Raw genomic sequence first — 26,166 nt, 5'->3', positions numbered from 1 at the left:
AAATAGCATACATAGATCACAGAAAATATCAGCCAGCACTATTTAATTACTTAATGCTTGTAAAACTTGGTGAGTGAACATGTAAATGGTTTACTCAGTAGAGCTACACTACTGAAATCCAAGCTGTGATTTTTTGAGGATATTATTATTGCTTGGGTGAGATGCTAGTCTAGAATACATCACTTGTTCAAAAACTTTGGAAAGTGATGTTAGCACTGAAATAGTTTGGCAATTATTGACATCTCTCCTACCATCTTTCATAATAAGGATTTGACAATGGCATATTTCAACTTCTTCTGAAAAAAATCCCTTAAGTTAGTGATACATTACATATTTGCATTAAGACTGAGCTTATTATATGGGAACAAATCTTTAGTATTCCATTGGAAATCATCAAAAGGGGACGAATTTTTATTTTTCAGAGAATATATAATTTTCTTAATTTTAGAAGAAGTTTGATACATTCATGTAACTGAATTTTATGAGAGTTGCTTTTTCAGCACACTGCTGTGATTTTTCTCATAAAATCTCTGTCCCTATACTTTCGACTTTAATTAACAAATGATTATTAAATATACAGTATTTGCTCACTGTAACTCATCATGTATGGCCTTTCCACTCAGTTCAATAGAGATGCCATCCTGTCTCTCATTTCACTATATTCCATACAGGCTTAAGTCTGTTGTTGGAATTATTGATTTCTTTCATTAAATAACCTTCATAGTAATTGTTGGGAGTTTTTGTACTGTGCTATCTTTGCAGGATCTCTACTTGTTCTTGCCAATAGATACATTTCCCTTTCTCTTTCACAGGATGCTTTGATTACCTTAGTGATCCATGTTTTTTTATATATATATGTTAAGGAACTGACTGAATTTTATGTTACACTTAGTTAATTTTAAATTTCATCCCAGGTTATCTCCTGTAAACTATTATTAAGTACATTTGTTCTGGAGTCATTAATTATTATAGCTGAATTCACTGAGGAGAAGCAAACTGTAGGGCACTATATGTTATGGTATTAGCGAAGTATCGTGACATATAAAGATCGCAATGTATGTTCGTGAGTTTCTGTGCGAGAGATTCGGCCACAGAGAGCTGTATTAACCGACTGTTAAACAAAATTTCAATTCTTTATTTTTAGGGTGCAAATTTGGTTTGTATAGCTTAACACGTCGGCGATGGTCCTCACTGATTCTCATTTACCTCTAGATTCATAGATGTTACGCCCCCTTTGTTTACCGACTGTCTCCTGTTTTACAGCAGAAACAATATTGGCCGCCGCCTTTGTCAACTCTAAAACATGGCGGCCTTTCAATTGGAAAAAGGGAATAGGTTAGCTTATAGTATACATAAGTGCTCCAGTTTTTCATCATCCTATGTACCTGAGTAAGTACAAACTATTCACCCGGCGTTTCTGTATCATGAATGTGAGTACATTAATTGATTCGAGGTGGGGAATTACGGGACCGATAAGGTAGTTAACCTGTAAAGGTATTGATGAATATATATTCCGGAAATTTGCTTTAGTGAAATTACGTACTAACAAATTTAACTTTGTTCTTTTATGGATATACGATTTGAGCAAATTTTGTTTTAGGAATATTCAAGAAGACAAGTCAAGCGATCAGTCATCCCGGTGGTCATCGGACACGAATAATCCGCCGCAGGTAGCAGTTGCATAGTGAAGAATGTGATACTTGTTTTGTTAATTAAGTAACAGCATTGTTGTACAGTTTCTTTCTCCCCTACAGTATCTGACGCTGAAACTCCAACATTTTGCTATCGTGCTATCCATAACATTCGGAAAATATGAGAAGACGCATGTTTGCAATCTCAAAAAATTCAAAGTGTTTGGTGGAGTGACAGACGAAAACATGATCGAACTCTTGGATAGGTATGTATTCGAAGAAATATGCTCGATTTGTAGGTATTTTATTAATCCAGCACATTGCAATTTTGTAATCAAAACCCTAAGTAATATAAAACCTAAAGTAATATAAACACGTACATTATATGGCGCAAGGTTTTTATTAGAGATCTAAAGCAGCTGATTCATAGTACGGGCCGCTTCATATGTATCTATCTCTCATACCTTTACAGCAAACCTGTTACAGTTTGTTTAAACGCTCTGGAGGAGGGCTGTGGGCTCTGCAGTATTTTTTCAGTACAGACCACAGTGGCTCAATATTATTGAAAATTAACTGACTTTTTTAGAGGCCAACCCAGAAGTCTTATTTAGCCTCTTCCTAATCTAACATATTTGTGAGTGGATGTGTTATGTCAGAATGGTGCCTGGGGTTGGACATGTGAACATGCTTGGTTAATGTCACATCTCCTGTATTTGAACAAGCTTACAACCTGAGTTAGACATTGGCTAGTCCTGGCTATTTCTGACTGTGGACACTCTCTCGCGCGCACTTTGGTGCCATGACCTGCATGTAGTTCCCTACGAGTGCTGCTCAATAGTATTATTATTGCTAGCTAGTTGCTAAAGGTTCTCTAGATGCTTATGAAATTAGGTATGGTCTTGTGAGTGCCCTGAGACTGTCAGAAGTTGAATAAATGCCCCAGCCTAACATAAAAACAATTTTATAGTGTCCTAGTTACTTTTTGTTTTAGAGGAGCCATAGAATGTGCAGAAAACCAAAACAGAACCATTTAAATGATTACAGAATATGCACTATGATTAACATTTGGAAGAGTGAATCCAAATTGTGTACTCCTTTAGTATCCTATACACACAAATGTACAGCTGTACACACTTTCCACACCAGTTCTGTCCATTGTTGGTTTTTAGGATCGACAAAAGCGTCCAATCCCAAATGTCGGCTTTGACCCGTGACGTAAAGGTGTTGATGTGTATGACGTCATGACCGTGTGGAGTTTGATTTGTGAGTGTGGCGTGTTTGTAGATGTCGTCGTGTTGGGGTTTGTTGTGCTCTCTGGTGGTATGTTCAGGGTTTTTGTTTGTGTGGTATAATGGGCTGTTTGCTTTTGCTCATTATCCAGAATTGTTAGAGTGTCGGTTGTGTTTGTAGTGGAATTCGTTTCAGTGAGTTAACGATTTTGTGGGAAGGTTAATTTACTGTTGTTCACTGTACATCATGTGATAATTTTAGTAAAATTAATCGGTTGTTGTTTTTGTTCAGGAATGGGTCTGACAGATAAAATTGACATTGCGCAGATCAAGGGAAGTGTTCGATCCTAATGTGTGGCTGTGTGTGTATCGGGAGATGTTTTTGAGCTATGTAGGCCCAAGGGAAGTGTTTGATCCTAATTTATGGGATCGGGAGCTGCTGTTGAGCTATATAGGTCAAGAGAAATGTCCGATTCCAGATTAAAAATTTGTTTAATGTTATTTGGGGAGTTTTGTGTTTTTTTTTTTTTTTTTCTCTTCGTCGTTTTGTATGGGGTTGGGTGTCTTACTTTGTTTATATTTAGTTTTCTCCCACCCAGAAACACCCAATTTCCTGCGCTTGTCCCGTTAGTGTAATTACGCTTTTTGTGAAAAGTATGTGTGTTTGTTTTTCGATGTATTTTCATCCTCGTAATGTGTACGTACCGACTTTATGTGCGCCATATTGGAATCTTGGTTTATGGGCATTTCTGCCATATTTGTGACGTCATGGGTCAAAGCAGATGGGCGGGATCGGACGTTTCCGTATTTCTGGTTTTTATTATATTATGAATGTACACACAGCAGTACACCAGTGTGCCAAGATTAGTAAAGTTGGTGTGGTAAAGTTGTCTGACTCCACTGTTGAGCTATGTTGATTATCATATGTAGTGAATATCTTTGCTGGGTGACGTTAAAATTTTTTAACATTTTCAAAAGTATGAAATCTTGCACTTGAGAATGACACTCATTGATGTTGCAATCATGATGATAGAAAAAAAGATGACAATGCTGAAATAGTACCCGTCATAAACATATGTTGTCGTATGGACTAATGTAAAAATAATCTCATATGGCCAGTTTTTGGTGCTTTTTTTAAATTGTGATTCTCACCATAAAGTTTGGGAAAAGTCAAAATTGGGGTGAGTTTTGGAGGTACTTGTGCAGCAATGTTGTCAGCACTCAAGTTGAGGTATGATGGGAACAAAAAGTGGTGTTTCAGCTGCTGGTTCTATGCAGCAGATGAGAAAACAGTGGACAGATGAAATGTTTCATAAAAAGGGATGTGGGAATATTGCCACACTCATTGACTGGCAACCAAGTTATCATCTTTCAGCCTTACTTAGACCTTGGGCTTTGCTAAGGATTATAATGTCCGTACATAATGAAAAATTCAAATGTTTATTATTACATTGTTTGCACTATCCCATAGTTTAGATAACGTTAAAACAAATGTGTAAGGAAAACTTGCTTCATATTTGTATATAAATAGTAATTACCTTGCAAAGTTGGGCTCAGTATCAGGGCTGCTTAGTTTGTTCCTGTGTAACCTATTGAAAAGAATTTGCCTTTGGCTTGTTACAACCTTGCCTTTGGTGATCAAGTTCTGTACCGACTGAGCTATCTGAACAGGACTCGTGGCCCACCCTCTCAGCCATACTTCTGCCATTACCTTGTCTCCTATGTTCCAAGGCAAAGGCATAGATCCCGGGTTCAGGCCTGGGGCTGGTGTGGTGTAATATGGTGATTCTGAGGAATAATGTGTTCCACTTCTAACCACATAGGCGAGTGAAAGATATTGATGTAAACCAAAAACATTTGTTTAGGTTCTTCTGAAGTGTGGAGCATCCCACTGTGCATGATCTGGTTTGCCATATGCGTAGAGTAATGTAAAGGACAGCAGCTCAGAACATTGACTAGGCGTGCTGCTGAATGCACATCTCCATCTGGTGTGGAGGCCTACTTGTACTTTGACATCATAGTTTGGTGGCACCTTGGAAGTCTCAGAACAAAGGGTACAGGTGACAATGTCAGTGCCTGAACAACTGAAGATCATAAATGAGAACTTCATTCTGTTTTGAAATGTAAAATTGGTAGGAGCTACTAGTTAAGAGACACCTGTTCAGCCACAATTCTGACAGAAGCTTCACGGGGAAACATTGCGTGTAAAATACAGAAAAGTTACCACAAAGCTGTTTGCATCATTTAGTAGCCTGAAAATAACAGAGCTGCTTTTCAGCACTTGCCCACTACAGAAGGTGAAGAAGTAAACACATCAGGGTCCATGGCAGGTCCACTACAGAAAGTAACTTTAAGACCAGTGACTGCAAGATAATTACGTGGTAAAAGTGACTTTAGTGTGCACCATCCCCTTTAGGGTTCTTATAGAACATGTCCGAGAGATGCCCTCGTGGCTGACTTTCTCAGTAAACTTAACCTTTTCTGCTTTAACACAGGGGCTCTCTTGTTCCTATTAGACTCCATGCACACCTATTCCCATTAGGATGTAACCTTCTGCACTGCCCAGTTTGCCATTGTTTTGGGTGGTCTGTTCTCCCTGACACATACTTGAGTGACCATTTCCCATGTGCTATCAGTTTGCTGACTCCTATCTCACCTCCAGGCACACCAAAATGACAGCTTACTAAGGATGACTGAAGGCTTTAGTCCTCCCTGGTGACCTACGACGAACAACATTTTCCCAGTTGTAATGACCAGGGGGAATAACTTACAAACATTATCCTTACCACCACAGTACATTCCATTCCTCACACTTTCTCTTTACTATGCCATGTCCCGGTCCCTTGGTGGACTGAGGCGTGCTTCGGTGCAGTTAGAGTGCGGAGACGTGCTCTCTGTCCTATATTCATTATAAACAGATGCATGCACAGTGTCATTGCATCCTTCGGGATAACAAGAAAGCTAGGTAGATTTCATTCACTAGCTCTTTTAACAGTTCCACTTGCTCTTCCATTATGTGGACCAACCTCCGACGGCTCTCTGGGACCAAGATACATTCCCCAATTTCTGGCCTGACAGTAGCAGATGATGTCATTGTGGACCCCTATTGCTTTCTCAAACACCTTGGGCCGCCATTTTGCTGAGATTTCGAGCTCCTTCCACTATCACCCTGGCATCCTCCCGTGGAAACAATTTTAGGTGACTCGGACAATAACCTTCTGACTCCGAATCATGAGTGCTACAATCCTGCCTTTACTATGAGGGAGCTACATTATGCTCTCACTTCATCCTGATACTCCACCCCAGGCCAGATGCTGTTCACATTTAAATGTTGCAGCACCTTTCTCTTGTGGGCAAGCACTTTCTGCTTAATATGTACAATTGCATCTTGGCATAGTGCATGTTTCCCAGACACTGATGTGAAGCCACTGTCATACCCATACGTAAGCCCAGTAAAGACAGACAGCTTCCTTCTGGGCACAGCTCCATTTCTCTCACCAGCTGTGTTCGCAAGGTGATGGAACATGTGGTTCATGCCCGGCTGGTATGGTGGCTAAAGTCTCGCAATTTACTAACCATTGCACAGTGTGGATTTTGAACATGGCGTACTGCAGTTGACCATCCCGTCACTTTGTCCACCCCTGTCATGAATGGTTTTCTGTGGAAATTGCAGAATGTGGGCATGGTTTTTCAATTTAGAGGAAGCGTAAGACACCTGCTGGAGGATTGGTATCCTCCGTACTCTCTGCACATGGGGCTTTTGTGGCTGCCTACCACATTCCCTTTAGAAATTTTTAAAAGATTGAGTTTTCAAGGTATGTGTGTGTTTCCCTTGGACACCTTTACCAGGAAAATGGTGTGCCTCAGGGTTGCGTCCTGAGCTTCGTCCTGTTTGTCGTCGCCATTAACCTTACAATGGTCTGTCTCCCACCAGGCATCTCCAGTTCCCTTTTTGTTGACAATTTTGCCATCTATTGCAGTTCTCCACAGACTTGCTTCATTGAGCAGCGTCTTCAGCGATGTCTCGATTGTTTTTACTCGTGGAACATTGACAATGGCTTTTGTTTTTCCACTGACGAAACTGTTTATGAATTTCTGGCGGCGCAATTGGTTAATGCTATGTCATCTGCATATGCTACCACTTGAACTTGCTGATTAAGTATTGTTCCTCCTGGGTTTATCAGCATTTGTTGCATCATATTTTCTAAAACTAAATTAAGTAGCGTTGTAGAGATCACAGCCCCCTGTCGTAGCCCCCTCTGTACTTGGATTTCACCAGACAGTTCTTGCTCTATTCTTACTTTACAAACTGTTGCTTTCATTGTCATTTCTGTTAAATTGACCAGTTTTAGTAGGATTCTAAATTCTTTCATGATCTGTATAATTTTCTTCTTGTGTAGGCTGTTGTACACTTGCTTAAAATCAATGTACAACTGATGTAGTTGCTTGTCATACTCATAAAACTTCTCCAGCATTTGTCTTAATAAATATATCTGATCCATCATGGATCTGTTTCTCCTAAATGAAGCCTGATAGTTGCTTCTATCATCCCTCCAAGTCTGGAGGCTAAAATTTTACTAAATATCTTAAATGTTACGTCCAAGAGAGTGATTCCACGATAATTGCTACATTGACTTGTCGCCTTTTTGTATGTAATGGGCAGATAATTTCCATGTTCCAGTCCTTAAGCATTACCTCCTTTATCCATATTTCCTTTATCGATTCATGAACTGCCTCCTCCGCTTTCTTTCGCACCCTTTCTTGGCCTCTGTGCAATCTTCTCCTGCTGCTTCTTTTATTATTATTATTATTATTATTATTATTATTATTATTATTATTATTATTTTTTTTTAAGGCTCTTCATAGTATTCTTCACTTCCTCTAGTTCTGCTACTGCTTCCTCTTCCCGATCCTCTACATCTAACTCTGATTCCAATTTTGAGTGCTGTTCCCTTTCATTCTCAATCACAGTTCCTTCTTCTTTATCCCCTTCTTTCCCATCGAGCAGTTCGGTAAAATATTTTTGCCACCTTTCTATGACTTTGCTTTTATCTTCAATTACATTTCCGCCCTTATCCTTACAGAAAACTGCTCCAGGTTGGAAGCCTTTCTTCAAATCCCTTGTTCTTTCATAGAGCCTTCTGATCTCTTTATTGTCTCCCATTTCGTCCAGTTGCTCTATCCTTCTCCTTTCATGCTGCCTTTTCTTTACCCCACACAGCTTATCTGCTCTTTTCCTCTTTTCTCTGTATTCTTCTACCGCTAACCTCGTATTCCTTTGCAACATTGTTTATCTTGCTTCATTTCTCTCTTGTATTACCATTAAGCATTCCTTGTCGAACCACTTAACCATCCTTTTGTGTTGTTCTCTCCCCAGTATCTCTTCTGCAGCTACACTAATGCCCGTTTTCAACAACTCCCATTTAGTTTCCACATTATCTTCATTTCCTATGTTTCTCCCTTCTTCCGATATCTCTTCTAGTTTCTTCCTATATTCTTCTTATGTTTCCTTCATTTGGAGTCTTTATATATTGTTTCATTCTTATCATATTGCTTTGGTGTCTTACCAAATCTATCTTCTGCCTATATCTAATTCATACTAAGTAGTGGTGTGTGTCTCCATCTGTCCCTCTGCAGCTGCTAATGTCCATAATATCTGATGCATGCCTTTTGTCTATGAGTACATGATCTATTTGGTTTCTTGTGGTTCCATCTGGTGATACACATGCACATTTCTTAATATCTTTCATTGGGTGATAGGTGCTTTGCATTATCATGTTCTTCCCACTGGCGAAGTCTATGTCTGAGCCCATCATCATTACTGTCATTGTGTAGGATTTCCTTTCCTGTTACACTTCTATATACTTCTTCTTTCCCTGTTTTTTTTTTTTTTTTTTTTTTTTTTTCATTTAGGTCTCTAAGTATTATTTTCACATCATGCCTTTGAATTTTACCAATTTCTTTTTCCAATTTGGCATAAAATACAGCCTTTGCATCTTCATCTGCGTCCTCTGTAGGGGCGTAGACATTTACTATTGTAACATTTAAAAAAATTGCCCTCGTCCTTAGAGAACACATTCTGCCACTTACTACCATAAAACCAATTACATTAGCCTTAATAGACTTATGTAGAAGGAAACCAGTGCTATAAAGGCCTGTATCTCCACCAATATAAATAATTGTGTGTTCCCCCTATGCTATCATTCCTTGCCCTTTCCATCTAGTTTCTTGTATTGCTGCTATTTTGACTTGATACTTATCTAGTTCATTCCCAATTTCTTGTATCTTACCAGGCCTCTTGAGTGTCTTCACATTCTAGGTGGCTCTCCGATTATGTAATGTCCACAGTAAGAAGTCTGTTGCAATGGTCTTTATTTGCAGAAGATTTTATGTTTTCTTTTTTTTAGTCGCCACACAATAAAGAGGATGTTCTTTGCAAACATTCACAATGAATATTAATCCTCCAGACTTTAGAATGAGGGATGCCATTTTGTATTTTAGAAATTTTCAAGGGTGCTAGGTCTTGTTCTTAACAATACACATCGCTTCCAGAATGAATTTTCACTCTGCAGCGGAATATGCGTTGATTTGAAACTTCCTGGTGGATTGAAACTGGGTTGTGATGAGATACTGGTGGAAATACAGCTGTGAGGGCAGGTAATAAATCATGCTCGGATAGCTCAGTTTGTAAGAGCACATGCAGCAATAGGTGAAGGTTCCAGGTTTGAGCACAGTGTAGCAAACAGTTTAAATCTGCCAGGAAGTTTCTGTAAGCTTAGCTGATTGCTACATCTGAGATATCTGAAAGCACAAATCCTGAAAGCATCCTATATTTTACAGTGTGTTAGTCACAAGACATGGGAAGCATACAAAATGAGTTTTTTAAGTTTCGGAGATTCATTTTTTTATTATGGTTGCACAGTATGTGTCTCCTCAATGTAGCCTATGAAGAGGGAATTCGGGTGACCACAGAGACATTCAAGTTCTGTCCGTCCCACTCTTATTTTTTTTTTTTCCTGAGGCTGGGAGAACATTATTTTCTATAAGGTTGCATTTCCTCCTTGTATGTCTAGCATATAAAATTTGTTGAATACCCAAGGCACCTTCACACTGTTGCTCTCCCATACAGGGCACAACATTCTAATAACCATTTGACAGCAGCTAAAAGCTTAGCATCAGCAGCATCTGGAGGTGTGGAAAAAAGTGATTGTGGTTACTTTACTTCATAATATTGTCTCACTTATCAAATGATAAACTGTAGTTTCTGCATCAATGAAAATCGTTGTCACACTATTCCTGTGACATTTTATGTTAGCTGGTATTGCAAAGTGACATATTGTAGTAAGTGGTTTTTGAAACTAATTATGCCTTGTGTATAATCTTATATTACTACTCAATTTTAAATGTTGGGTATTTTAGTTCTGCTAGAATATGTTTGATAATTATTTTACAGCGTTTTTAAATGGGTCATTGGACAAAGAATGAATACTGCATCAATATGTGACTATTTTTCTTAAATTTAGTGCAAGGTTTGCTATTTTTGTTTCAGTGGCTTGAAGAATGACAGTTCACCAGAAACATTTCAGTTGCGTCATACTGTGAGAGATCATCCTGTCCCATTTCGTTTCATCAAAATTATGCCACTACAGTCTTGGGGACCTAGCTTCAACTTTAGCATTTGGTTTGTGGAACTATGTGGAATAGATGACTGGGATGTTGTTAAACCTTGCTTGGATTGGTACAATGCAGTAAGTAATCTCTCATTACCTTCCTCTCATTGACCTTTGCAGGAAAAGCAATAATGTTGTGTCTATACAGTAAACCTGTTAACTGATGGTTCAGTTCCTTAGTGGATGTGACCTAAAAACCTGAGTGGTACTTAACAAAATAAATGTTGCAGGAGATAACTAAGTTTCGCATGTTGACAATAAACAGTATTTATGAAATCATTGTTAATCACAATATGAATGTTTCTATATGTCCCATGCACATTCTAGGTAAATTCTTCTACAAAGCATAATAATTGGATAGAGTATTATGCTGTTAGCTTCTAGCTACTCATAAAGAATATGTCCCCCCATCTCCGCTCCGCCCACCTCTGCCCTCCTCTGCCCTCTTACTCAACATAGAGTTAATATATTGTCTTCTGTCTTCTCTGACTGTGTCATGATCTGAAAACATTGAAGTGTAGTGGCTCTACTGAAATGTAGAGTATGTGATATGACTGTACTAGTGGGAGGAACTTGTATTTTCTTGTCATTTTGTCTCAGTAGGTCCTTGTTTAAGATACCACCATCAGTAGTGAATGGTTCAAAGTAACGTTTGAAGACCCATGGTAGTTTCCACAGTCCAGTTTTTGTGTTTTTATGGCTGATGTGTTTATTGCTGTCAAGATCAATTTAGAGGCTTTTTTTATGCCAGTGCATTTTCCTTTAGTTATAATTTTTGTAAATGCCAATTACAGAAGGAATTTTGATGTAATTCATTTCGCTGTGGCCGAGCGGTTCTAGGTGCTTCAGTCTGGATCCGCACTGCTGCTATGGTCGCAGGTTTGAATCCAGCCTCGGGCATAGATGTGTGTTATGTCCTTAGGTTAGTTAGGTTTAAGTAGTTCTAGGTCCAGGGGACTGATAACCTCAGATGTTAAGTCCCATAGTGCTTAGAGCCATTTGAACCATTTTGTAATTCATTCCATGATGCACAAGCAAGTAACACTTTGCAGAATAATGCCAGTGTAGCCATTTTTGCCACTTCCATTGTGTACTGTTTGATATCTCCAGTGCACACATGGAAACATTGTTATGTAATATACTCTTATGTTAGATTTTGCTGGTTTTGGTTTCTCTGTTTAACCTTATCAAACACTGAAAAAAATGGTTCCAAACACACAGTGAATTGGATATTGAAATGAAAATAACGGAGTTTTTGGAAAGGCGTTAATCCTGCTAATCATAGCTTAATGTGTATCATTCGTAATTCTGTAGAGAAAGAGTGGATTCATTGCTGGTAATTCAAAAAGTAACACCACATACATTCTCACATTTGGATACTGTGACCATTAGAGCACGGTATAGGCTAACTGTAAGTTCTTAGTTCTGTAATGGTGCTTAAAGAAACATGAGGCAGCATCTCATGTGTGCTATATATTACTTCCGTGTCTGTGACAATTTTGCTTTGTGTTCTTCACTTTTATCTTTCCCCCTCCTTAAATTTTTGCTTTTATTTATTTACTTCATTTCTTGAATTTTTCCCCTCACTGAAACTGTAAGATAATCACAAACATTATAGTTCAGACTTTGAGAACAGCAGTGAACTGTGCTCAGGTCTCGTTCCTATACTAGAATGGTTTATTCATTAGCCCCTATGATGCAGTAATTGTCTCAAATAATGAAAGCGATAGAGGCAACCCACCACATTGGTAAATGGGTGCACGCATGCGTGCATGTGTGTGCACACATGCACATGCATGTGCAGGTTGCATGCTTGTATGTGTGTGATTACTTACAGCCCCATGGAAGATCATTGTCTGACAGCAATAATTTGAGTCTTCTTTGTATGCCTTGTATACTTCTCGGTGCTTTAACTATTATGAGAGTCATCCTGAAATTAATGCTTCCCATTTATTTTCATTTAATGTCCAAAAGATACTGAGAGCACAATAGTGAAGGGTGCCTACATTTTGGGGCAAGGGGGACCATGCCCCTCCACCCTCCCTCATTCTCAAGTAAAGGAAATAAGATAATGGACTCAGTTGTTTTTCTTTCAAGAAAGTGGTTTAAAGGCCGGTATTATGCAGGTTTTTAACAATGTTGGAACTGGAACTTTTTTTTATTGATATTTAAGTCTCCATTCATCTTCCAAAGTATTAAAAATACTTCCTACGCCCAGGTCTAGCCTCCCCCCTCCCTTTGCAAACTACTGTATGGACATCCATGACAATAGCACAGTTTTATATAAAAGAGTTCAGCTTCATACTGTAATGTTTTCACATACTCAGTATTATTTTTGTTGTGCACTTTCGCCAACAATGAAAATGCACTCGTATAAACATGAACCAGCTGAGGCTAGTCCCCGCCTTACAGCTTTGACCGTAACATTGAATCTGGAAAATATTGAACTCGTAGTCTATCTTCAGAGGTCCAAAGAGATGGACATTTGACGATGCTAAATGAAGACTGTAGGCTGTATGCAGTAGGATAGTCCAGTCAAATTTGATCAGTTCTAACGGCACAGAATTGTTTTGGGATCTTGAGTCACTGTCGCAAGCAGAAGTTTTGTCTTCCTCTGTGGGTTGAGAGGACATTATGTCTTGCAACCTAATCATTGTTGTTGTGAAGTATTGTGAACTGATAGTTGCTTTAGCCTTCCTGTCGTCCAAAAGGATCACACCTTGCCTATCCCAAAATAATGTACGTATCATGATACAAGCAAATAACTCTGTTGTTTTACAAGAAAGGGCTATGTCATTTTACAAGTTACAGAATTCATATGTTGCCACATCATGGACTGTCTTTCGGTTTCTGGCTTGTAGTAGTATGTAGTTATCTCCGAAGATGACGACGATGACGACGACGAAATTGTTGTGTTTGTGTCTTTTATTCATCCAGCAGATCACTACAACTTTCCAGTCAATGATTTTTCTGCACGTCTGTAAGCATCTACATCTACATCCATACTCCGCAAGCCACCTGACGGTGTGTGGTGGAGGGTACCTTGAGTACCTCTATTGGTCCTCCCGTCTATTCCAGTTTCGTATTGTTCATGGAAAGGAGGATTGTTGGTATGCCACTGTGTGGGCTCTAATCTCTCTGATTTTATCCTCATGGTCTCTTCGCGAGATATACGTAGGAGAGAGCAATATACTGCTTGACTCCTCGGTGAAGGTATGTTCTCGAAACCAACAAGCTACTGAGAGTCTCTCCTGCAGAGTCTTCCACTGGAGTTTATCCATCATCTCCTTAACGCTTTCGCAATTACTAAATGATCCTGTAATGAAGCGCGCTGCTCTCCCTTGGATCTTATCTATCTCTTCTATCAACCCTATCTGGTATGGATACAATCAACTTTATATGATCATTCCATTTTAAATCACTCCTAATGCGTACTCCCAGATAATTTATGGAATTAACTGCTTCCAGTTGCTGACCTGCTATATTGTAGCTAAATGATATGGGATCTATCTTTCTATGTATTCGCAGCACATTACACTTGTCTACATTGAGATTCAATTGCCATTCCCTGCACCATGCATCAATTCGCTGCAGATCCTCCTGCATTTCAGTAAAATTTTCCAATGTTACAACCTTTTGATATTCCACATCATCATCCGCAAAAATCCTCAGTGAACTTCCGATGTCATCCACAAGGTCATTTATGTACATTGTGAATAGCAACGGTCCTATGACACTCCCCTGCGGCACACCTGAAATCACTCTTACTTCGGAAGACTTCTCTTCATTGAGAATGACATGCTGCGTTCTGTTATCTAGGAACTCTTCAATCCAATCACACAATTGGTCTGATAGTCCATATGCTCTTACTTTGTTCATTAAACGACTGTGGGGGAACTGTATCGAAGGCCTTGGAGAAGTAAAGAAACACGGCATCTACCCGGGAACCCGTGTCTATGGCCCTCTGAGTCTCGTGGCGAATAGCACGAGCTGGGTTTCACATGATCGTCTTTTTTGAAACCCATGCTGATTCCTACAGAGTAGATTTCTAATTTCCAGAAAAGTCATTATACTCTAACATAATACGTGTTCCAAAATTCTAAAACTGATTGACGTTAGAGATATAAGTCTATAGTTCTGCATATCTGTTCTACATCCCTTCTTGAAAACGAGGATGACCTGTGCCCTTTTCCAATCCTTCAGAACGCTACGCTCTTCTAGAGACCTACCGTACACCGCTGCAAGAAGGGGGGCAAGTTCCTGTGTAAAATAGAACTGTTATCCCATCAGGTCCAGCGGCCTTTGCTCTTTTGAGTGATTTTACTTGTTTCTCTATCCCTCTGTCGTCTATTTTGATATCTACCATTTTGTCATCTGTGCGACAATCTAGAGAAGGAACTACAGTGCAGTCTTCCTCTGTGAAACAGCTTTGGAAAAAGACATTTACTATTTCGGCCTTTAGTCTGTCATCCTCTTTTTCAGTACCATTTTGGTCACAGTGTGTCTGGACATTTTGTTTTGATCCACCTACCGCTTTGACATAAGACCAAAATTTCTTAGGATTTTCTGCCAAGTCAGTACAGAGAACTTTTCTTTCGAATTCATTGAATGTCTGTTGCGTGGCCCTCCTCACATTACGTTTCGCTTTGCATAATTTCTGTTTGTTTGCAAGGCGTTGGCTATGTTTATGATCGCTATGAAGTTCCCTTTGCTTTGGCAGCAGTTTTCTAACTCGGTTGTTGTACCACGGTGGCCCTTTTCCATCTCTTACAATCTTGCTTGGCACATACTCATCTAACGCATATTGTACGATGGTTTTGAACTTTGTCCACTGATTCTCAACACTATTCGTCCTTACCAGTTGTCATTGTTTCTCTATTTCACTCTGTAACTCCTTAGGTAATTTGGCTGACGTATTTTCTATACTAGAAATTTTTTCTGCTTTTGTTTGCATGTCCTCTAATGGTTGTCCATTTGATATTACTAGGTAACTCTTCTCAACTGGTTTTATTATTATTATTTAATCCTTCCCCTTGAGTTTGAAGTGTAGTAATACTACTTTTTAATTCCTCCTTTTAGGTTTTGCACTCTTTAACTCCTCTGTTTGGGTTTTCATAATATTTGGCAATTCTTCTAATTTAGCAAATAAGGCTGCTTAATTTCCCTTCATTTTGCAAGTGGTGATGGATATACGGTAAGAACAACAGTATTCCCGCTAAATAGCACCAAAATATTGTTTCACAATATTAAACACAAAGAAAAGTCATATCTTTAATTCCACACACCAAATGAGCAGGCAAAAAACCTCAGCTTGGGACTTTTTGCAGCTCACCTAATGGACACACAGGCAGCTGTACTGCACCACCAATGTGTCGCATTTAGACAAAGTGATGTCATGATCAACTGCCGTGCAGTTATTGCGTAGTTATCTGACCAGCTGCCACCCTGCAAAGTAAAGCCATACTGCTATAATGTTGGTTGGCTGCTGCAGAGTTGTTCTTGGAGATCACTGCTGCACTTATAGCCTCAGTATCAACATGCTGAAAACTTCCAAATTGTGTACTTAATGTTTCTTGACTAACTTGTTGACAGTTATTTCCACATGTAAATACTACTTCTTGTTCACGTTGTTCTTGTCAAGCTACCTTGTATACTTCTCCTGTTGTGATAATTCACACTTACTTGGTTTTTACCAAAACTCAGAATTACTCCTACTTAAAATTGTAATAATATTGGGTGACAATACAGCGTGTGCGTATCACCAAGCCATGACCCCTTCATTGCAGGTGAAGGTGCTCAGTTGGTGTTGTGAGACACTCGCTTGTGACGCTCCCATTTTGAATGTTAATAATTCCAGCACATGCACTATAAAAATTTTGTACATACTAGCTACCTGAACAACAATTTAACACAAATGCCTTTCACTTGATTGCAAGGAAGAGGTGGGACAACCTGTTACACCACAGCACCAACAGGTTGCTCACATTTTTACTCGCTTAGCTCTGACGTAATGTACTCACAACTGCACAGAACAATGTTCTGACTGCGACTGACGCTTGCAACAAATCGAGGATATTGCACAAGTGCCATTCATGCTCAAATACAGCAGTGTGACCTGCAGGCTTGGCTAGCATCTGCATTTATGTTTGGTGTTCCCTTATTTTTGTCCACCCCCTGTAGCTATAGCACGTTGAACCATTTGCAAGTCATGAATGAAATTAATGGAGCATTGAATATCAATTGCTATTCTGCCTGAGAATAATAAATTTTAAGAAAGCATTTGATCACTTCCAACAAAATCTATAATGGCAGAAACAAAGCATTGATTCAACTCGTACACCAGTGTTAACAGATTCCATTAGACTTCATCACGTTTGTGAGACATTCAAAACTGAAATATGAGTTGCAAGGAAGTTCCAGAAGCTAAAAACATTTTCAGAAACACCAGAGAAGGTTTTGAGATAGTAAAACTGGGAAAATGAAGGGAGTGGGACATACCTGAGCAACCTAAATTTTTGAGATGCTGTTGTACTGTTTAGCAGTGAGTGAGTTAAAGTTCAGCTACAAAATAACTTATTAGAACGAGTTTGAAAGTAGGCCTGAAAATCAACCATAAAAAAAGTAAAAACTCTCATCAATCTGAAGAGTGATTTGTATACCCCACTTGTGTACTAGGCATGGGCCTTCTGGAGATTGTTTACCATTGCATTTACATAGCTGGCTATTGGGGCCTACAGTTTAACGTGGGCTCCAGACTATTGTGCAACTCTGCATTTTTCATACTAGCAATTATTGCCAACGGCGAAAGAAGTGATAAGCAACAAATTGAAATCCTAAGACTGACTGGGGATAGGATCCTGATACCTTTGGATCCATAGTTTGGCCCATCAGCTCTTCTTTTCTTTGTGTTAACAAACACTTCATTGACACTAAATTTTGTTTTCAGAATAGTATTCCTGTAACAGTGTCACACTGAAGAACCAAAGAAACTGGTACACCTGCCTAATAGTGCATAGGGTCCCTGCGAGCATGCAGAAGTGCCAAAACACAACATGGCATGAGCTTTACTTACGTCTGAAGTAGTGCCAGAGAGAATTGACACCATGAATTTTGCTGGGTTGTCCATAAATCCTTAAGAGTACGAGAGGGTGGAGATGTCTTCTGAACAGCATATTGCAAGGCATCCCAGATATGACTCCAGGATGAAATCTTCACTCTGCAGTGGAGTGTACACTGATATTAAACTTCCTGGCAGATTAAAACTGTGTGCCAGACCGAGACTCGAACTCGGGACCTTTGCGGGCAAGTGCTCTACCATCTGAGCTACCCAAGCGCGACTCACGGCCCCTTCTCACAGCTTCAATTCTGCCAGCACCTCACCTCCTACCTTTCGAACTTCACTGAAGCTTTTCTGCGAACCTTGCTCAGATAATAGAGCATTAGTCTGCGAAAGGCAAAGGTCCTGAGTTCGAGTCTGTCAGGCACACAGTTTTAATCTGCCAGGAAGTTTCATCCCAGATATGCTCAATAATGTTCATGCCTGGGGAGTTTGGTGGCCAGCGCAGATATTTAAACTCAGAAGAGTGTTCCTGGAGCCACTCTGTAGCAATTTTGGATGTGTGGGGTGTGTCATTGTCCTCCTGGATTTGCCAGAGTCCATCCGAATGCACAATGGACATGAAAGGATGCATGTGATCAGCCAGGATGCTTACTTATGTGTCACCTGTCCGAGTCATATTTAAACATATCAGAGATCCCACGCCAGACGCCATTACAGAGCCTCCACCAGCTTGAACAGTTGCCTGTTGACATGGAGGATCCATGGATTCATGAGGTTGTCTCCATACCCGTACATGCCCATCCACTCAATACAATTTGAAACGAGATTTGTCCAACCAGGCAACATATTTCCAGTCATCAGCAGTCCAATGTCAGTGTTGATGGGCCCAGGTGAGGTGTAAAGCTGTGTGTTGTGCAGTCATAAAGGGTACACGAGTGGGCTCTCAGCCCCAAAATCCCATATCGATGGTGTTTCGTTGATTTTTTCACACGCTGGCACTTGTTGATGGCATTGAAATCTGCAGCAATATGTAGAAGGGTTACACTTCTGTCACCTTGAACAATTTTCTTCAGTTGTAATTGGTTATTTTCATGTAGAATCTTCTTCTTGCCACTGCGATGTCGGAGATTTGTTGTGTTACTGGATACCTGATATTCACGGTACATTCGTGAAATGGTTATACAAGAAACTTCTCACTTCATCACTGCCTTGGAAATGCTGTGTCTCATCGCTTATGCGCCGACTACAATACCACATTCAAACTCACTTAAATCTTGTAGGCGCAGCTTGTAGCTGCAGTAGCAGTAATCGATCTAACAACTGTGCCACACACTGCTTGTCTTATAAAGGCATTGCTGAGAGCAGTGCCATATGCTGCCTGTTTACATATCTCTGTATTTGAATATGCATCTCTATACCAGTTTCTTTGGCACTTCAGTGCATAAAAAAAACTGTTCATTGTATGACCAAATAAAGATAAATTTCAATGTCATAAATCAAAGAAAAGCCGTTCCAAATGGTACTCTCCTTTTCTAAGTACTTATACATACAATATTATTCCCTCTTGTAAATGCATCACCATATTCTTTTAAACTGACTGTTTAGTCTGTTGCAAAACCATGTTCATTACCTAATTCATTAACTAACCATCAAGGTACGCCTGTACTCAGTTGGTATATGCTGAATAAAATCAAATAAAGTTATGGAATGCACAGTGTTCTTCAGGGTATAATTGTTCCAGTTTCAGAATGTTGTTATGCCTCAATTGCATTAAAGTTTATCTCATTCCTTGCTTATGAAATATTATTTTTAACATTTTACCAGATTTCATAGTGTGATCTTGTCTAGTGTATTCTTTATCAAGTTCAGTGCCCTGTACCTTTTGTGCTTCATTCAGTTTTATATTTCTGCTCTTGTTAGCTGTTCCTCTAATTTGGCTAAACATTTGCTTCCAGTATGCTGCTACTGTTGCATTCTCATGTTTTCAGACATTCACATTAAGAAATGGAACTTTGTTTTGCTCACTTAGCACCTGTAGCATGAGAGTAAAGCTGGATTCTGTCCTTTAGACACCAGTCTGGTTTCTGGCGAAATGGCAACACAATGACTGCTCTTATAAAAGTGACTGATGATTTAAAACAAGCCATGGACAACCAACAGGCTACTATTATATGCTTTTTAGATTTCAGCAAAATGTTTGACTACTGTGGACTTTGACAATTTACTTGCTAAACTCGAAAGCCTAAACTTTTCTTAAAGTGCTGTAGAATGATTCTACTCATACCTCACATTGCACCAGCAATGTTAATGATTGGACCAAAAAGGTCACACTGGAGGAATGTAGTATCATGATTCCAGTATCAGGATTCCCTCAAGGATCAGCATTGGGCCTGCTACTATTCTCATTATATGTTAATGATGTCTCAACTGTTCTCTCCCACTGTAAATACCACTTGTGAGCTGACCATCACCAGCTATATCTAATCCAAACCCAACAAACTTGTGCCCAGCCATGCAGCATGTAAATGCTAATTTACTTGCCTTGTCAGACTGGGCACAGAAATTAGGTTTGAAGCTTAACACACCTAAAACTCAGACAGTCTAACTCACTCATAAGACTCATTACCCTCAATACAGAGAATCATTTTGACTCTTGATTCTAAATGGCACAGAAATAACCTTTTGTTCTTCTGCACTTGGGAATAATTATGGACCACCACCTACATTAGACTGAACACACAATTGCAGTCTGTAAGAAGGTGTCAGTGTCACTTCACTCACTACAGAAATATAAAGAAGTGATTCCTTTTGCTCCTAAAAAGAAGCTTGTAGAGTCACTTATACTCCCTATACTTCACTATGATGATGCTATTCTCCAAGGACTTCATACAAAAGCTCATACAGATTGGAACTGATGATGATTGCTTGTGCATGGTACATTTGTGCATTCATTTTTTATCCCATATCATTCCTGCCTACAATAAATTATCATGGCTACATGCCAATAAGTGTAGAGACTATCATATCCTATGTTTGCTCTATCATCTTCTGAATCATTGCACTCCCTCTTATTTATTGTCAACTTGTACACTACTTTCTGAAGAGCACTGCAGAAACACCCCCCCCCCCCCCCCTCAACACACTAAAATCCGCTCTGTATCAGCACATAACACTGCCATATTCTCTAAATCATTCTTCATATCAGGAACCCGACTTGGGAACGATCTTCCAAAAAATATCAGAGAAACCAAATCCCTTACAAACTTCAAAATACAGATAATGGCCCACATCTTATCACAATATCCATCTATCCCATACTCAAATCTGCAGTTTAGTCTCACAAATTCCTTCTACCACACAACTCCCCCCCCCCCCCCCTCCCCCTCCAGCTTCCTGCCCCATCACCCCTCGACTTGTCAGCAGAGAGCAGAGTTCTGTGTTTGTATGTTATTGTTTCTTATCTTCTACTGTCTTCTCCTTCATCTATGTTCTTTGACTCCTAATAACTCTAATCATAGACTCAAATATACTAAAATAATTTATGTAATTCCTTATGCCATTCACTATTATTATTATTATGAATGTCAATTATTGCTATAATCATTGCTAATATTATTAAGACTATTATAATTGTTAATACTGTTGTTGTTGTTGTTGTTGTTGTCGTCTTCAGTCCCGAGACTGGTCTGATGCAGCTCTCCATGCTACTCTATCCTGTGCAAGCTGCTTCATCTCCCAGTACCTACTGCAACCTACATCCTTCTGAATCTGCTTAGTGTACTCATCTCTCGGTCTCCCTCTACGATTTTTACCCTCCACGCTGCCCTCCAATGCTAAATTTGTGATCCCTTGATGCCTCAAAACATGTCCTACCAACCGATCCCTTCTTCTAGTCAAGTTGCGCCACAAACTTCTCTTCTCCCCAACCCTATTCAGTACCTCCTCATTAGTTACGTGATCTATCCACCTTACCTTCAGTATTCTTCTGTAGCACCAAATTTCGAAAGATTCTATTCTCTTCTTGTCCAAACTAGTTATCGTCCATGTTTCACTTCCATACATGGCTACACTCCAAACAAATACTTTCAGAAACGACTTCCTGATACATAAATATATATTCGATGTTAACAAATTTCTCTTCTTCAGAAACGCTTTCCTTGCCATTGCCAGTCTACATTTTATATCCTCTCTACTTCGACCATCATCAGTTATTTTACTTCCTAAATAGCAAAACTCCTTTACTACTTTAAGTGTCTCATTTCCTAATCTAATTCCCTCAGCATCACCCGATTTAATTTGACTACATTCCATTATCCTTGTTTTGCTTTTGTTGATGTTCATCTTATATCCTCCTCTCAAGACACTGTCCATTCCGTTCAACTGCTCTTCCAAGTCCTTTGCCGTCTCTGACAGAATTACAATGTCATCGGCGTACCTCAAAGTTTTTACTTCGACTCCATGAATTTTAATACCTACTCCAAATTTCTCTTTAGTTTCCTTTATTGCTTGCTCAATATACAGATTGAATAACATCAGGGATAGGCTATAACCCTGTCTCACTCCCTTCCCAACCAGTGCTTCCCTTTCATACTCTTTGACTCTAATAACTGCCATCTGGTTTCTGTACAAATTGTAAATAGCCTTTCGCTCCCTGTATTTTACCCCTGCCACTTTTAGAATTTGAAAAAGAGTATTCCAGTCAACATTGTCAAAAGCTTTCTCTAAATCTTCAAATGCTAGAAACGTAGGTTTGCCTTTTCTTAATCTTTCTTCTAAGATAAGTCGTAAGGTCAGTATTGCCTCACGTGTTCCAACATTTCGACGGAATCCAAACTGATCCTCCCCGAGGTCCGCATCTACCAGTTTTTCCATTCGTCTGTAAAGAATTCGTGTTAGTATTTTGCAGCTGTGACTTATTAAACTGATAGTTCAGTAATTTTCACATCTGTCAGCACCTGCTTTCTCTGGGATTGGAATTATTATATTCTTCTTGAAGTCTGAGGGTATTTCGCCTGTCTCATACATCTTGCTCACCAGCTGGTAGAGTTTTGTCAGGACTGGCTCTCCCAAGGCCGTCAGTAGTTCCAATGGAATGTTGTCTACTCCGGAGGCCTTGTTTCGACTCAGGTCTTTCAGTGCTCTGTCAAACTCTTCACGCAGTATCGTATCTCCCATTTCGTCTTCATCTAGATCCTCTTTCATTTCCATAATATTGTCCTCAAGTACATCGCCCTTGTATAAACCTTCTATATACTCCTTCCACCTTTCTGCCTTCCCTTCTTTGCTTAGAACTGGGTTGCCATCTGAGCTCTTGATGTTCATACACGTGGTTCTCTTCTCCCCAAAGGTATCTTTAATTTTCCTGTAGGCAGTATCTATCTTACCCCTAGTGAGATATGCTTCTACATCCTTACATTTGTCCTCGAGCCATCCCTGTTTAGCCATTTTGCACTTCCTGTCGATCTCATTTTTGAGACGTTTGTATTCCTTTTTGCTTGCTTCGTTTACTGCATTTTTATATTTTCTCCTTTCATCAATTAAATTCAGTATTTCTTCTGTTACCCAAGGATTTCTAGCAGCCCTCGTCTTTTTACCTACTTTGACCTCTGCTGCCGTCACTACTTCATCCCTCAGAGCTACCCATTCTTCTTCTACTGTATTTCTTTCCCCCATTCCTGTCAATTGTTCCCTTATGCTCTCCCTGAAACTCTGAACAACCTCTGGTTCTTTCAGTTTATCCAGGTCCCATCTCCTTAATTTCCCACATTTTTGCAGTTTCTTCAGTTTTAATCTACAGGTCATAGCCAATAGATTGTGGTCAGATTCCACATCTGTCCCTGGAAAATGTCTTACAACTTAAAACCTGGTTCCTAAATTTCTGTCTTACCATTATATAATCTATCTGATACCTTTTAGTATCTCCAGGGTTCTTCCACGTATGCAGCCTTCTTTCATGATTCTTAAACCAAGTGTTAGCTATGATTAAGTTGTGCTCTGTGCAAAATTCTACTAGGCGGCTTCCTCTTTCATTTCTTAGCCCCAATCCATATTCACCTACTATGTTTCCTTCTCTCCCTTTTCCTACACTCGAATTCCAGTCACCCATTACTATTAAATTTTCGTCTCCCTTCACTATCTGAATAATTTCTTTTATTTCATCGTACATTTCTTTAATTTCTTCGTCATCTGCAGAGCTAGTTGGCATATAAACTTGTACTACTGTAGTAGGTGTGGGCTTCGTATCTATCTTGGCCACAATAATGCGTTCACTATGCTGTTTGTAGTAGCTTACCCGTATTCCTATTTTCCTATTCATTATTAAACCTACTCCTGCATTACCTCTATTTGATTTTGTGTTTATAACCCTGTAGTCACCTGACCAGAAGTCTTGTTCCTCCTGCCACCGAAATTCACTAATTCCAACTATATCTAACTTTAACCTATGCATTTCCCTTTTTAAATTTTCTAACCTACCTGCCCGATTAAGGGATCTGACATTCCACGCTCCGATCCGTAGAACGCCAGTTTTCTTTCTCCTGATAACGACATCCTCCTGAGTAGTCCCCGCCCGGAGATCCGAATGGGGGACTATTTTACCTCCAGAATATTTTACCCAAGAGGATGCCATCATCATTTAATCATACAGTAAAGCTGCATGTCCTCGGGAAAAATTACGGCTGTAGTTTCCCCTTGCTTTCAGCCGTTCGCAGTACCAGCACAGCAAGGCTGTTTTGGTTAATGTTGCAAGGCCAGATCAGTCAATCATCCAGACTGTTGCCCCTGCAACTACTGAAAAGGCTGCTGCCCCTCTTCAGGAACCACACGTTTGTCTGGCCTCTCAACAGATACCCCTCCGTTGTGGTTGCACCTACGGTACGGCCATCTGTATCGCTGAGGCACGCAAGCCTCCCCACCAACAGCAAGGTCCATGGTTCATGACTATTATTACTGTGAACTATTTGTGAAATCTTTAATATGAGTTTCTCCTGGTCAGTTTTAAGATACGTCCTTAAGGCCCTAATGGGATCAGGCTAAATAACCAATAAATAAATAAATAAATAAATAAACGTATTAAAAAAAAGATGCTCTGACTTACCAAACAAGAAAGCGCTGGTAGATAGACACAATAAAAAACACACAAATATGAAGCTTTCGCAACCCATGGTTGCTTCATCAGGAAAGAGGGAAGGAGAGGGAAAGACAAAAGGATGTGGGTTTTAAGGTAGAGGGGTAAGGAGTCATTCCAATCCTGGGAGCGGAAAGACCTACCCCCCCCCCCCCCCCCCCCACACACACACACACACGCGCACGCACGCGCACGCACGCGCACACACACACACACACACACACACACACACACACACACACACACACGGATGTGTGTGTATATCTGTCCCTTTTTCTCCCTGAGGTAAATCTTTCCGCTCCCAGAATTGGAATGACTCCTTACCCTCTCCCTTAAAACCCACATCCTTTTATCTTTCCCTCTCCTTCCCTCTATCCTGATGAAGCAACCGTGGGTTGCGAAAGCTTTATATTTGTGTGTGTGTGTTTGTGTGTTTTTTTATTGTTTCTGTCTACCAGTGCTTTCTCGTTTGGTAAGTCACAGCATCTTTTTTTAATATATTTTTTCCCATATGGAATGTTTCTTACTATTACATAAATAAATATAAACAGATACACTCATTTGAGAAAAATTGCAGGTCATCTGGTGTATGTGTGTCTTCATTCTCCTTGTCTATTGAGTCAACCAACAGCTGCACTGAATCATGCAAAGAATGTTTTGTTCATTCTGGTTAGTCAGCTGGGACCTGTCAGCTCTGTCGGCACTGCCATCTGCTTCCATTGTGTACTACCCTATTAGATAACATGTGAATATTCTTCCTGCTGTTTTCAAGCTGACTTTACTGGCATATAGTGAAGGGGTAATTTGCTTGTTTTGTATGTGCACCTTAACACTGCAGTGTGAACAGTTCACGTCCGTTTCATCTCTCAGTGGCTTTTATGTTCTGCTTTCATACATTTTAACATATAACAGAAAAAATCTATTCCAATTTGAATTGTGTGTCTGCAGAAACCATTCTATTTAAAAATTTTTCCTTTTTCTTTCAAGTGGCTATTGTTTGCATTTGTCATTAAAAATACAACTGGGTTTTTATTTGCTCTTCTGTTTTATTTTTAATTGTCAGATGTGGTTCACAGGAATATTTCTGACCTTAGATGTGTAAATTAATTTTCAAATTTGAACTTCCCTGCCATTTTCGCCTCAAATGTTTTGGTGACTATAGACCTGTTATGAACCACGCTAGTTAATAACTGTCCTATATACATGCATGATACATTTTATGATTTGGAAGATATTAATGTTCTTTGGACGGTTCTTGGATGTCCAGCTGGATAAGATTGCCAAATGTCCACGATATTTTGGTGAATAACTATTTCGCCATCATCAGGTGGTGCTGATGCAATGGTTTGTCCACTCACTGCTGCTAGTATTCACCCCTCATTGGTCCAGGTGTTATTCCATGGGACAATGGCACACAGTGTTTCCAGTGGTGGGCGAAGAGGAAGCCATG

The 26,166-nt window shown here is 39.6% G+C and overlaps 1 protein-coding gene across 3 annotated transcripts in view; it reads left to right on the top strand.

The window, feature by feature from the left end:
- Positions 1–1,050: 1,050 nt before the first annotated feature.
- LOC126273123 (muskelin) overlaps positions 1,051–26,166 on the top strand; it is a 129,762-nt gene continuing 104,646 nt past the window's right edge. Inside the window, exons 1-5 of one of the 3 annotated variants that reach the window (XM_049976581.1) lie at positions 1,051–1,156; positions 1,264–1,389; positions 1,601–1,670; positions 1,755–1,897; positions 10,410–10,608. In XM_049976581.1, the coding sequence (XP_049832538.1) occupies positions 1,304–1,389; positions 1,601–1,670; positions 1,755–1,897; positions 10,410–10,608 (498 nt within the window). In that variant the 5' untranslated portion in view covers positions 1,051–1,156; positions 1,264–1,303. The remainder of the gene's footprint in view (positions 1,157–1,263; positions 1,390–1,600; positions 1,671–1,754; positions 1,898–10,409; positions 10,609–26,166) is intronic. The other 2 variants (XM_049976580.1, XM_049976578.1) reach the window with 2 other exon arrangements.

The sequence above is a fragment of the Schistocerca gregaria genome, chromosome 5, assembly GCF_023897955.1.
Source record: "Schistocerca gregaria isolate iqSchGreg1 chromosome 5, iqSchGreg1.2, whole genome shotgun sequence".
Lineage (NCBI taxonomy): Eukaryota > Metazoa > Arthropoda > Insecta > Orthoptera > Acrididae > Schistocerca > Schistocerca gregaria.
The sequence above is the reverse complement of the archived record's forward strand: the minus strand, read 5'-3'. Positions and strand labels throughout refer to the sequence as shown.